This window comes from Pituophis catenifer, unplaced genomic scaffold, assembly GCF_029215685.1.
Source record: "Pituophis catenifer annectens isolate HBS135680 unplaced genomic scaffold, rPitCat1.0.hap2 SCAF_1, whole genome shotgun sequence".
Classification (NCBI taxonomy): domain Eukaryota; kingdom Metazoa; phylum Chordata; class Lepidosauria; order Squamata; family Colubridae; genus Pituophis; species Pituophis catenifer.
The window spans coordinates 276,550,409-276,563,384 of NW_027256881.1; the positions used below are offsets into that span (position 1 = coordinate 276,550,409).

Genomic DNA, 12,976 nt, shown 5'->3' on the forward strand with positions numbered 1-12,976 from the left:
CAGTGCATTGATATGTTGAAGAGCCGGGGAAATGACCACCTCCCATCAAAGTCTGTATAGTGAGTGATTCACAGACCTAAGCAAGTAATTGGCCTGTCTCCCTAGTTCTTCCAAGGCTCCAGCCCAGTGGTGGAATTTAATTTTTTTTTACTACCAGTTCTGTGGGCGTAGTGGGCATGGCTTGGTGGGCGTGGCAGGGGAAGGATACTGCAAAATCCCCAATCCTCACCACTCCTGTGGGAAGGATATTGCAAAATCTCCATTCCCACCCCACTCTAGGGCCAGTCAGAGGTGGTATTTGCCGGTTCTCCAAACTACTCAAAATTTCTGCAACCGGTTCTCCAGAACCTGCTGAATAGCACCCCTGCTCCATCCCATCTGACTGCTTAGCACAAGAGTTGGCTATATTGGAATATGTGAGTGAAGGAACCTAATCTTTTCTCATCCCTGAACAATCATCCCTTTGAAAGCAGTTCTCTGGTTTCCAACCATTATATCATTCTGCTGCAGCAACTTGTGCAAACCTACTTAGAGGTGTGGTTTCAAGGTTCAGCAAGAAGCACGGACTATGCCTTTGATTCATGAGTGTAGCTCTGTGAAAGAGATGAACAATAAACAGAGCAGAGAAGTTGTCAACAGCAGCAGCAGGAGTTGGCCCAAGGATCTACTTGGGCTCATGAAATGGTACAAGGCCCTCTGAAGGAGATAGGATAGAATTAGAAAGCATATAATACATAAGGAATTCTGAGGTAGCCTGGTGATTAAAAAAAAAAGACATGGCGATCAAAGCTGAAACTATGAAGAGCCTTTCTAAAACCAATCCTTCAAACAAAATGCCATGTTTGGTATTTGAAGAATGTTATTACAAGGCTTACAGCTTAAAGTTTCTGTCATTCAATCAGAGACTACTATATGGTCACTAGGCAAGCATTTTCTTCTCTTAACAGCCTCTTTGTATCATATTATTGTGAACTTTTGCAGGTTTAGCTTGGAAATGACAGCTTGAGAGTTTAAAATGGCTGATTGTTTAAGAATGAAAAAGCGAACAGCCCATCCTGATCACAGGGTTCAAGGTGAAACCTTGCCAGAAGCATTTGATCAGGCCTCCTGATCTTTGATGAAGAGGAAAGTGACCTTTGGATTTTGTAAGATGACCTTTGAGTTTATGTCAGGGTTTTTTTATACTTTTGTTTTTTGGAGTCAAAATTCTATTAAGGTATGTTTTACTGAAGCACTGCTATTTATCAGCCTGGAATCAATGACCCAGAAGGAAGGATGTCAATGATTGTTCAGAAATATGGAACAAGCTTCCCCTCAAGTCAGAAATGAAACTTGATCCTTGTAGCTTGTCCAGCAGCTCCAGAAAATATGCTTCTATTTATTGAAGCGTGGGAGCCTCCCCATGGGCACCCGGAATTTTGGTAAACAACAAACACATTTTACATATAAGGAAATCATTGAAATCATATTTATGCAGCATAACTGCTATCAGGATAGTGATATTCCTGATATAAATATTTAGTTCCTATCAAAGCACAGATCAGGGAATTTATTTTTAGACAACACTGAGCAAAATCTGAATTACACAGAAATCTTAATGAGAGATACTGTGGGGTTCTACACAATTCTACAATGGAGTTTGGTGAACCTTTGGGGAGACTAGTTTTAAAAAGATTTGCAAGATTTTTCTTCTTTACCCGCCCTACGCCAACCTTGCAGTAACAAAGCTGAGGCAGCAGCCCAAATTAGAGCACAGATCATCTAACATTGGTGTTGATTGTGGGGAAGCAAAGTCCAGCACCAAGTATGGAAGCCTTGAGACAGGTCAGCAAACAAGACAGGAATGCAAGATTATTTGTTCCAACAGCTGTGCTTTTAGGATTTTGGCAGACTTGCACGTGTGGCAAAATTTCAGTGAAGTAATTTAATGTGTCAGCAGAGCAGGCATAGACTATAGCAAGTGGTCTGGACAACTTTGGGCAAGACTGCAGCGGCCTCAAGCTGAAGCAGTTTGCTGGCAACTAGTATCAGTGAAATATTATCTGAGTCTATATGAAGGGGTTGAGTTCCGGACTTTAAATTGGTACGTGCTCTGGAGTGCCATAGCTTCATTGCAGTCAGCACAACTGAACATTTCCCCCAGTCAGGTACAAAAACTGCCCCAACATTCACAGATGCTTTCATCCAGCTGGGGACAGCCACATGTCCAACTGACGTAAGTGATCTGTGTTTCTTCAATGATCTAGCTAATCAAGTTGCCTTAATTGAAGAATATCCATATCAATACTCCATGTAAAGCTAATTGCTCCCTAATAAGCATTTTTGTGTTGCTTATTCTTATTCTTATCCTACATGAATTTTCCTATTCAATCTCTTAGTAAACAATTTAGAATGGAGCTGGATTAGGGGAGGAGGGAGGGAGGGATGAAAGGAAGGAAGGGAGGGTCAGAATGTCAAACAGGGCAAAGCCAGAAGTGTCTATGACAACTTACTGTGGCTAACTCACTGCTCCTATCTCGCCATGGCCAACTCACCATGGCCAACTCAGCGATCTCGCCACAGCCAACTTGCTGCCAGGACAATCCACGCGATAAATGTTATATGCCACTGCTTCTTCTACATTATTTCCATTTCTGTCAATGGAAATGTCAAAGAAACAGCAGCAGATAATATTTATCGCATTGATTTATCCCACATAGAATTGTTCTACAGAAAGTTGTCCCACAGAAAGTTGGCCACGGTGAATTGGCAGCAGCAAGATGGCCACCGCGAGATCATTGCATTGGGTTAGCTGTGGTGAATTGGCCATGACAAGCTGTCTCATTTCAAAGTCAGAATGTCAAACTGAATTGGAATATTAGAATTAAGGTTTTGCTGAAAAGCTGAATTATTCCTTAATAATAGGACTAACCACGTCTGTGATACAAAAATCCAGACAGTAGATAGAATTAGTGACTTGAGGGTTTTGTGTTTCTCTTTATTATCATCTGGGGTTTTGCATCCCTGATATAAAAATAATCCAACCAGAGCTTGCTCATTTGGTTTCACTTCAATGTTTCTAAATTGTCAAGTTTGAATATGAATATATTCAAATCATTTGCTGCATTTCATTAGGGATGTAAAGAAGGTTACATATTTTAAATTATATTTGAAATCATTAAGGCAAATACTGTATTATTTGATCCAGTGTTTACATTTAAAAGCAATTATTATTTAAATAATTCAGAAAAAAATGCTTAAAATGAATTCACTATCTTACAGTACATAATTATGCTTGAATAACTTATCCCTCAACTCTGACACTAGGTCAAAATTTAACTTCCTAATATTGGGTGTGGGAAGTATAATAGCTTGCATGGCTTGTGCTAACTTGTGCCAGTAATGAAGGGCATTCAGTTAAGATGGCTCTATAATTTTGATCCAGGAATAGTAATTTTAAATTATTCTTCCAAATTTGCTTTTAAAGCAATAGCTAGGAAGACAATGTTGAATTGACTGTGATTATGTGGAATTTTCTACTCCACCCAACCCCAAATAGATATTTTGCCTCTTTACAGAATCCTTTCCTTTCCATTCTTCTGTAGTACACAGGAGATTCAGAAAATGTTACATTTCTTTATTAGAAAAAAAAAATCAGCATATTTCTAGATGTTTTAAAATGAAGCACTGGTTACAAGAAAAGAATATCCCCGGAAAGGTCCAGATTATTTCATTTGTTTCTTTTGTATGCAGGTTGGAAGCCCGTGATTTGGGACCTCAGCAAAAACTCATCACACAATACACTTTGTCAGGTGGTTGCGGTGATGGGAAGGGAGAAGCAATCACAAAATGACCTTTTCTACATAGTTAGCAGGATACAGTCCAACCTGACCAGTCTGAAGCCGGCCTTTGCACCATCCCTGTTCATCCTCTTCACTGATTTTCATAAGCTCTTCTCCTGCAGAAAGGCAAAACATCAGCATTAAACAGAGACCTCTTTTCGGCTGCTCTGATAGTCACGTGCATAGGAGTGTATGTGAGCAGTTAGACCCTCAGCCTAACTGCATGCATGCAGGAAGCCCCAAAGAAGTCAAGGGGGGGGAGGGAAATGAAGATGCAATAGGTGGTGTAACAGATGCTGCTGCAAGAATTATGTATCCAATTCTGTCAACAGTCCAAAGGAAAAGGACCTTGAGCGGAAAATAAAGAAAACATAAGTAGGTGACCCTTGATCTTTCAGGGCTTTGATTCTGCCAAATGCCCACATTTTCCCCAAGTAAATCTGTCTCCAAATATGCCAGCACTTGCTTGATTCTTTTCACATAAACAACTTAGCCATCCTCTCTCCATATTGCTTAGTTCAGGTTTTAGCCCTTATACTACCCAATGTGGGATGGCCAGGACTTTAATGTTCTGCCATTTTTGTTTTCCTAGCCAGCACAAAAGTAGCTGTCACTTTTTGAATTACTAACTACCATTTACTACTACTACTACTTTACTACTATTATCGTTTTCCATGGAAAAAGACCTACCCCGAAAATAAGTCCTAGCCTGATTTTTTTGGGGTGGGCCTTATACGCCCTACCACAAAATTAAGCCCTGGTGAAGGGGGTGGACATGGCCAGCACAGTAAGCAGCCCTTCCCTTCCCCAGTCACCTCATGGCTGCTGGGCCCCTTAACCGAGGCCTGCGGATCAGCTCATCCAGCGAGTGCTGGGAGTTCTGTCTCTCCGGTGCCTGGAGATATTTCGAGCATACTCTTGCTAGCCCCAGCCCTGCCCATGGCGCCAGGCAACCTTGCAGCCGAGGGCCTCTCTGTTCTGCAGCTCACTTGTGGCTATGGAGCATGCCGCAAACACGGTTTGTGCTCTGCCAGGCCTGGAGCGCCGGTGTTGCTTAAGCTGTTGCTACGATGAGGCAGAAAGCCATGTGGCCCATTGGAATCGGCTCCTTCCCCCCCCCCCGCCTCTACCCTGCTGCTGCTTGAGAAAAAGACAGGCAGTTGTGGAAGATTGTGGGAAGCGCATGCTTACGATAGAAGGAAAGCCCAGCCTGTCCCTTTCAAGTGATCAAATGTCTCTGTGTGTGTGAGAGAGAATGAGAGAGAGAGAGAGAGAGAGAGAGAGAGAGAGAGAGAGAGAGAGAGAGAGAGAGAGAGAGGGAGAGAGAGAGAAACAACGGAGGGGAGTAACAAAAATTGCAGGCAATGCTGTTTGAAAGAGTTTCCTCTGTGCTATTTCTTTTCTCCGCTCCACCTACCTGCCCGCTCCCTGCACCTGGGCCTGCCGGACACCATCCACCCCAAACAAAGTAGCGGGGAGGCTTCGGGACAGTGCCCTTCTAGCGCCTGCTGCCCTGGCAAAGGTGAAGCTGAAGCGGCGGGGGGGGGGCTGCAAGGGGCTCCTCTGATGGCTTCCCCATCCCCCATCCCACTTGGGGGCAGCCCATACACAAGAGTACGGGTTGAGTTTGACATTTCTCCTTCCTGCCTTCTGCAAACTTTTGGCTGCACGCAATGAAAGCAGCAGAAGCAATAGAAGTCTTTCTTTCTCTCCCCCAAATTCTTCCAGAAATGAGTCTTTGTGAGGCTCATTGTGCCGCCGCAGCCTCTTGGAGCAGGACCTTGCAAGGCTTGTCATGCCATTGTGTGTGTGAATGGCAGCACCGCCGCGAGCTTCATCATTCCGGTGTAGCTCGTGGTTGCACCGGTATGTTGAACCTTGCAGCGGTGCTGCAGTTTGTGCATGCAATGGCACAACAAGCCTTGCAGGGTCCTGCTCCAAGAGGTTGCAGTGGCACGACGAGTCTCACAAAGACTCATTTCTGGAAGAATTTGGGGGAGAGAAAGGAAGACTTCTATTGCTTCTGCTTTTGTTGTGTGCAGCCAAAAGTTCACAAAAGGCAGGAAGGGGAAATGCCAAACTCAACCCGTACTTACACCTCATGTATGGGCCGCCACCTAGCTGGGCAGGGGTGGGGAGACCATCAGAGGAGCCCCATGTGGCCCCCGCCTGCTTCAGCTTCACCTTTGCCAGGGTGGTGAGTGCTAGAAGGGCACTGTCCCACAGCCTCCCCCCCGCTTGGCTTGGGGCGGATGGTGCCCAGCAGGCCCAGGTCCGGTGGACAGGCAGGCAGGAGAGGAGAAGAGAAATAGTGCAGAGGAAACCCTTTCAAACAGCATTGCCTGCAATTTTTAATACTCCTCTCCATTGTTTCTCTTTCTCTATCTCTCTCTCACACACACACACAGACATTTGATCGCTTGAAAGGGACAGGCTGGGCTTTCCTTCTATCGTAAGCATGCGCTTCCCACAATCTTCCACAACTGCCTGTCTTTTTCTCAAGCAGCAGCAGGGTAGAGGCGGGGGGGGGGGGAGAAGAGCCGATTCCGATGGGCCATATGGCTTTCGGCCTCATCGTAGCAGCAGCCTAAGCAACATGGGAGCTCCAGGCCTGGCGGAGCGCAAAACCGTGTTTGCGGCATGCTCCATAGCCACAAGTGAGCTGCAGAACAGAGGGGCCCTCGGCTGCAAGGTTGCCTGGCACCGTGGGCAGGGCTGGGGGTAGCAAGAGTGCGCTGGAAATATCTCCAGGCACCCAGAGAGACACAACTCCGGGGCCTTAGTGGACAGCTGATCCATGGGCCGTAGTTAATGGGTCCAGCAGCCATGAGGTGATCCTGCTCGCTGCCTCCTGCACCTCAAAAAAAAAGAAAGAAAGAAAGAAAGAAAGAAAGAAAGAAAGAAAGAAAGAAAGAAAGAAAGAAAGAAAGAAAGAAAGAAAACCTCCTTGAAAATAACCCCAAGTGGTTATTTTGAAGCCTAAAAGAAAATAAGACCTGGTCTTATTTTTGAGGAAACATGGTACTTCTTTAAGAGAGCCCATCATCATGGATAGATTCAGGAACCTTACCTAATTTTGCCTATTTTCTACTCCCCTTCCCACTATGTGGCAGAGGCAAGTGTCTCTCCTGCCAGGTAAACCAGACAGGAAACATGACAAGATGAATGAATTCTACTTTGTTGTAAGGCTAATTAACAGAACCTTGAAAGTCTGAAGGTACAAACCTCTCACCTCTGCTTTTAACTACTTGATCTGTTAGGAAAGGTTGTTCCTAAGTTTCTTTCTCTGGCCATGAAGTGACTGTGGGCTCCTGCCTCTCTTGTCTGATCGTTTCCTAGCCACCATCTCTTCTTCCCTTCTTTCCCCAAGTTCATTTATACATCCGGTTAAAATCAAGAAGCCTACAAAGAGGCCCTGTTTTTGCAGAATCTCTGCGGTTTTGTTTCAATAGTGGATGTTGGAAGGAGGTAAGAAGTATGAATGAAATATGGAGTTTGCTGACTGGCTGGGCATGAGGTGAATTTTAAACAAGAATGGATTTATTTATTGACCAAATCTTATCCCCATAAAGTTAATTGACAAAGTCATTTAATTCAATTTTGCAATTTGTATATTGTGCTTATTCACTCTCAAGACCAGGTTTTGTATATATGATGAACAGGGCAAGTGGGATCAGGCCAGAACATTAAGCACTATTATTTGAAGTCATTTGAAATTGGCGACAGGAAGAGCATCCGGCCATTAAAACACTCTGCTAGCTCCATTCAGTTGCCCAGACTCTACCCTGCAAGGGATTATGGGATCGTTAAAAGATGATGATGATGATGATTTGAAGTCATTTGAAATGTGAACTGATGTGTTTTATTTTCAGGTAAGAATCTGGGATCAGTGTTAGCTTCTTCTTCCACATACAGTTGTAATATTTAAAAGCCTACTGGGGAAAAAGTCATTTTATAGAACAGTACCTCAAAAAGATCTTTAACACTTACAACGTTCCTATATAGGGCATATCTGGTTTACTAAAAATATACAAATGTCAAAAAAAAAGGTGATTCAATTATTGAGCTTGAAAACAATTTAAAAAACTGAAACCACTGTGTTTAAAAAAGCACTATTAACTTTTCAATTTGCATTTAAGAAGAAGTGTCAGCTTCACATTAAGTTTAATGAAATGCATGCAATAAAACTGACCAATAGGGTTTTTCTCCTTCATATATGATGCATTTATATTGAACTAATACTGGGAGATGATTGTGGGTATCATCAGCAGTAGCATTTCTATGGGAAAATATGCCTCTAATGTACCAAAGAGAAAAATCCCATTCCCATAAACTAAAGTGAGGAGTTTGTCACCCTCCAGATTTTTCATAACTTAAGATCCCAGGCAATATGACCAAAGATAAGTGATGCTAGAGTTTGGAATTCAGGGGGGACCAGTTTAAATTATTAAATTTATAGGTTGCCTCCCAAGTGATTCTGGGAAGCTTCCAACTCTGTCTCTTTGCTGTAAATACTTGGAAACACGACATGAATGCTGTAGAGCAAATACAAATTGGTGAATTGTTACTGTGGTTTGCAAGCATATTGCCGACTAAGTTCTGAAGGAACTTTTAAGAAACTCACTGCTTCCTTTCTTTCTTTCCCCACTGTAGAAAAGGGATGTAAAACAGAACATTGAAGTTATATAGGCAGAATTTGGAGTGCTGAAGTGATGGCTAAAAAAGAGTGGACTCAGTTTCTTATAACAGCCTCGTGCTACAAAGAATATATATCATATCATGTTATCACAGACACATCAAACCAAAATAAATTAGTATTGCAACAAATGAGCAGTTCACATATAGGATTCATGCAGTTCCAGTTTTCAGCTTGGAAAAAAAAGTTAATATAAAAAGAAGGAGAAAAGCACATAACAGCAAAATAAAACTTCAAATAAAGCAGAAATACAATATTTCTAACGTCCAGATGGCCCCAGTGGAGAGACTCTTCAGTCTGCCCTCATATAAAAAGGTTGACACTTATTTCTGGATGGGAATTTATCATCAAACCCACAGGGAACTGATTAAGCATACAGACTTTTGACTTCAACAATATGGCAAGGCTGTGGCCCTTAGGACTGGTACTATAACCTTTCCATTGCATTACTCATAACCACTCAGGAATGCAAAGAAGCAGAAGTGGGATAACATTTAGCTTATCTTGTCCCTGGGAGCAACAGTGGCTGTCTCTGCTTTGGGTGAGGCACATAGTCCTATAAAGTGCAGTTATATCAATGACTACTCATTTCCAGGCATTGCCAGCTGCTGTTCAAAGATGCTTGTGTCCAATTTTTCATGTGGGCAACAGACCTGAGCTTTTATTTCTTTATTTCTATTTTTCCTGCTATGAGCTCACAACACAGAAACACAGGTCATTTAACATCAATACTGAAAGGACTGACATGGCCCAGCCATATATAGGATGCCTCCGGAATAACAATAATTGTTTAAGATGAGGGACCCTTGGTCAGTGGTGAAATCTAAAATTTGTTACTACCGGTTCTGTGGGCGTGGCTTGGTGGGGGGGAATAATGTGACTGAGCGGGTGTGGCCAATTTTTTTAAAAAAAACTTTTAAAATCATTTTTTCTACAACCTCTTCGGCAGAGAGGTTGTAAAAAAAATGCTTTCAAAAGGCTCTGACGATCCCAGCTGAGTTGCCTGATTGTCAGAGGGTTTTTAAAACCCTCTGATGATCAGGCAACTCAGCTGGGATCGTCAGAGCGATTTAAAAGAAAAAAAGCCTCTGATGATCGTGCGGCTCAGCTGGGCATGGGGGGGAGGCAGGGATTTTTGCTACCGGTTCTCCGAACCACCCACCTCCATCACTACTGGATCGGGCAATCCGGTCCGAACCGGGAGCATTTCACCCCTGCCCCTTGGTGTTCTCTGAGCTTGCTTGTTTTCTTACAGATGTTTCATTACCCTACGTAGGTAACATCATCAGTGCTACTTCATTAGGGCAATGAAACATCTGCAAGAAAACAAGCAAGTTCAGAGAGCACCAAGGACCCTTCATTTCAACCCTGAGCTACAAATATTCTCCTTTAATTGTTTAAGATGTCTTTAAAACAAGCCTCTGTCTTTTGAGAAAACCTGAAAATGACATTTATTTAAATTGTTTATCATCTATCCTTTCTAGCAATGTAAACTGTTTTAATTTTAATGTCCTTCCTCCCCAATTTCTAAGCAAACTCCTATGGTTCAATCCACCCCCTCCCGTGTCCAATTACAAGAGTCTTGGGGCCATCTAGATTTTCCTTGCTGTGAACTGTCATCCAGCAGCCCCAAACAGAATGGAAAGCATGTTAGAAGGTTAATGCATTTGTACCTGCTTTAAAGCTCAGTTCATCAGCCTCTTGTCCTGCGTAATCATACAGTGCTCGCACTCGCACACCTGGTACCTTTATATCTTCCTCATGCCCATTGACTTCCAGGCACTTCTTGGGAGTGTCCTCATCTGACCACTCTGAGATTTCTTCTTTCCCTCCACTGTGCAAAGAAAGGGAGAGAAGGTAAAATGAGTAGGAAACAACAAGGCAATTCAAAATTCACTTTTTAAAAGTACCTCTCCCCAGATCATGCAGTGTTCTAGAATGAGAATAAAGAGGCAGATATCACAAGACGAAAGGCAGAGATACCATGGAAGTTACTAAAGTAGAGAAGAGAATGGCAGATCATCAGCAACAGCTCCTTTCAACTAACCACGACCAAATTTTGAAAATTATAATGTCACGCTTTCCTTTTCAGACATTCCCCTCATTTATTGGGAATATACCTCCCAGAATTTTTAGTAAGCATTGTAATGCCTACGCATCTGGCTTTAACTGGAGGGCAACCACATAATTGTTGAGATGGTGGACTTCCTCATTTGCAAGAAAGAAGAGTGTGCATCGTGCTCAACCTTAACTACAAAGCTACAGCAGGAAAAAAAAGTGAGACAGGGATCCTCAAAAGTCTTAATTTCATACTAACTTCATACAGGCTGAAGCTCTCAGGTTGTCATAGAAGTGGCTGTTTTGTTCCTCCCGATGTGAAAACCTGTGGATTTGCAAACAAGCCCTTTAAACTGGAAAAGAGATAAGACCATGCCATAATCCCCTTCTTCCAGGAACATGCACTTAAGAAAGGAGACTTTGGTATAGGAGTACCAGACACTACACAATCTTTTCTAAGGACTCCTCCAGTATGTAAAATTGTACCAACACTCAGTTTTGTAAATATGTACCAGTAGTGTGCTTGGTGTATTCTTTGATCAGATTTTGGATGTACAGAATTCAACTGTGAATCTATAATCTCTATTACCTATCAACTTCAGTGCAAGTCTAATACTGTAGGTATTGTTTGGTTGTCTTCTCTATATATAATGAACTGTTCCAAGAAAAGAACAATCTAGGAATCCAGTGCTACTGATGTTCAGTTGGAGAAATTCTTCTTCCTTAGATTCAGCAATAGGTGGAATAAAAATTCTGCTGGAATCTTCATTCACCGAGATCAGCTTAAGAGATTTTCATTCTTTCAACTCATCAAGCAAGACAAAGGCATTCCATGCAAATTTACCCTTCTGTCTACTAGTTCAACCATTGCTTTTTAATCCTGCTGAACTGAAACCCACCATCTTTCATTGCTAGTAATTCTTATGAGTAAAAGGTTCCATATTAATATGCTGGAATAAGAATTTACTGCAACATTGGTGAGGAAATGGCCTTGGAAAATATGGATTCAATGAAAAAGGATTAACAAAATATAAGCTGTTAAAAATGCTGGGTGCATTTTTACACATCTCTGCTTCTGAGAAATAAATGATATTGAGTTCCCTACTCAAGAGCTGGATGCAACAACTGCAATTGTTACCTCTGTTTGGTTGATGGAGGGGTCTCTTTCACACCATCTCCTGCAGGCACAATGCTGGTCAGAGTGACATCTTCACCACTTTTGCCACCCTTCTCCTTCTTGACGATTGCCCGCTGTGTTTCCAAAGACCATTCCTGGCAGTGGGGAAGAGTAGTCCTTGAATGCTTTCTGGATATTTAACATTATTTGACTACAGTACTTTCCCAATTCATAGCTTCTTGGCCCTCTTGCCTGTCCCCCATCCCCAAAAGAGAGACCTGTCAAAGAAGGCATGGCATGCTGACTTTTGTGTATAACAAGTCTCTTTTTCCTCCCTTTGGAATAAACTTAGAATGTAGTAGCTTCATATCCACATCATTCTATGGGGAGAGGGAACTTCAAATTAAGAGCTATGTTTTATGGGGACGGGGAGAGATTGCTGCTTATTCAGAAGCATCTGCCTTGAATGAAAATGCCTCACATTCAATCCCTGGCATTTCTAGCTGACAAGACTAGGTTCTGTCTGCTTCTACTGCTCTAAACATTTCATTCTTTAAAAGGTTTATTCTTTAAAAGGTTTTTCACAGCATTAAAGGTAAAGGTAAAGGTTCCCCCGCATATGCATGCTAGTCATTTCTGACTCTAGGGGTGGTGCTCATCTCTGTTTCTAAGCCGAGGAGCTAGCACTGTCCGAAGATGTTTCCGTGGTCATATGTCGGCATGACTAAATGCCGAAGGCACACGAAGAGCTGTTACCTTCCCACCAAAATGGTCCCTATTTTTCTACTTGCATTTTTTTTTTATGTGCTTTCGAACTAGTAGGTTGGCAGAAGCTGGGACAAGTAATGGGAGCTCACTCCGTTATGTGGTGCTAGGGATTCGAACTGCTGAACTGCCGACTTTCTGATCGACAAGCTCAGCATCTTAGCAACTGAGCCACTGCGTCCCTTTCACAGCATTACTGGACCTCAATTTCAGTAGGATGATAAAAGTGGGACTGAAATTAATCAAGGACAAGCTTTGTGTTAACTTCCTCTTAGACAATGATAGTTGTACCTCAAACTGAGGCCAGTGCATTGCCATGCCTGGTCCATGGGTACTGCGCCACCACTTCAGATCCTCTTGGTCATCTGCTGCCATTATTCCCTGATGCAAATCTCGATAAAGTGCATGGAACCTGCAATTAGAAGATACAGACATGAATCACACATTTTTTTATAGTAGCGTTCGGTGTGAGGAAAAAGAGATTACAAAAAAAATTGGAATAACGGTTGCTAGTGTAGA

At 42.6% G+C, this 12,976-nt stretch overlaps 1 protein-coding gene across 3 annotated transcripts in view; it reads right to left on the reverse strand.

The window, feature by feature from the left end:
• Positions 1-3,601: 3,601 nt before the first annotated feature.
• PACSIN3 (protein kinase C and casein kinase substrate in neurons 3) overlaps positions 3,602-12,976 on the reverse strand; it is a 38,890-nt gene continuing 29,515 nt past the window's right edge. Inside the window, exons 7-11 of one of the 3 annotated variants that reach the window (XM_070936619.1) lie at positions 12,749-12,869; positions 11,714-11,847; positions 10,835-10,900; positions 10,191-10,351; positions 3,602-3,937 (exon numbers count right to left, since the gene is read on the reverse strand). In XM_070936619.1, the coding sequence (XP_070792720.1) occupies positions 3,822-3,937; positions 10,191-10,351; positions 10,835-10,900; positions 11,714-11,847; positions 12,749-12,869 (598 nt within the window). In that variant the 3' untranslated portion in view covers positions 3,602-3,821. The remainder of the gene's footprint in view (positions 3,938-10,190; positions 10,352-10,834; positions 10,901-11,713; positions 11,848-12,748; positions 12,870-12,976) is intronic. The other 2 variants (XM_070936636.1, XM_070936629.1) reach the window with 2 other exon arrangements.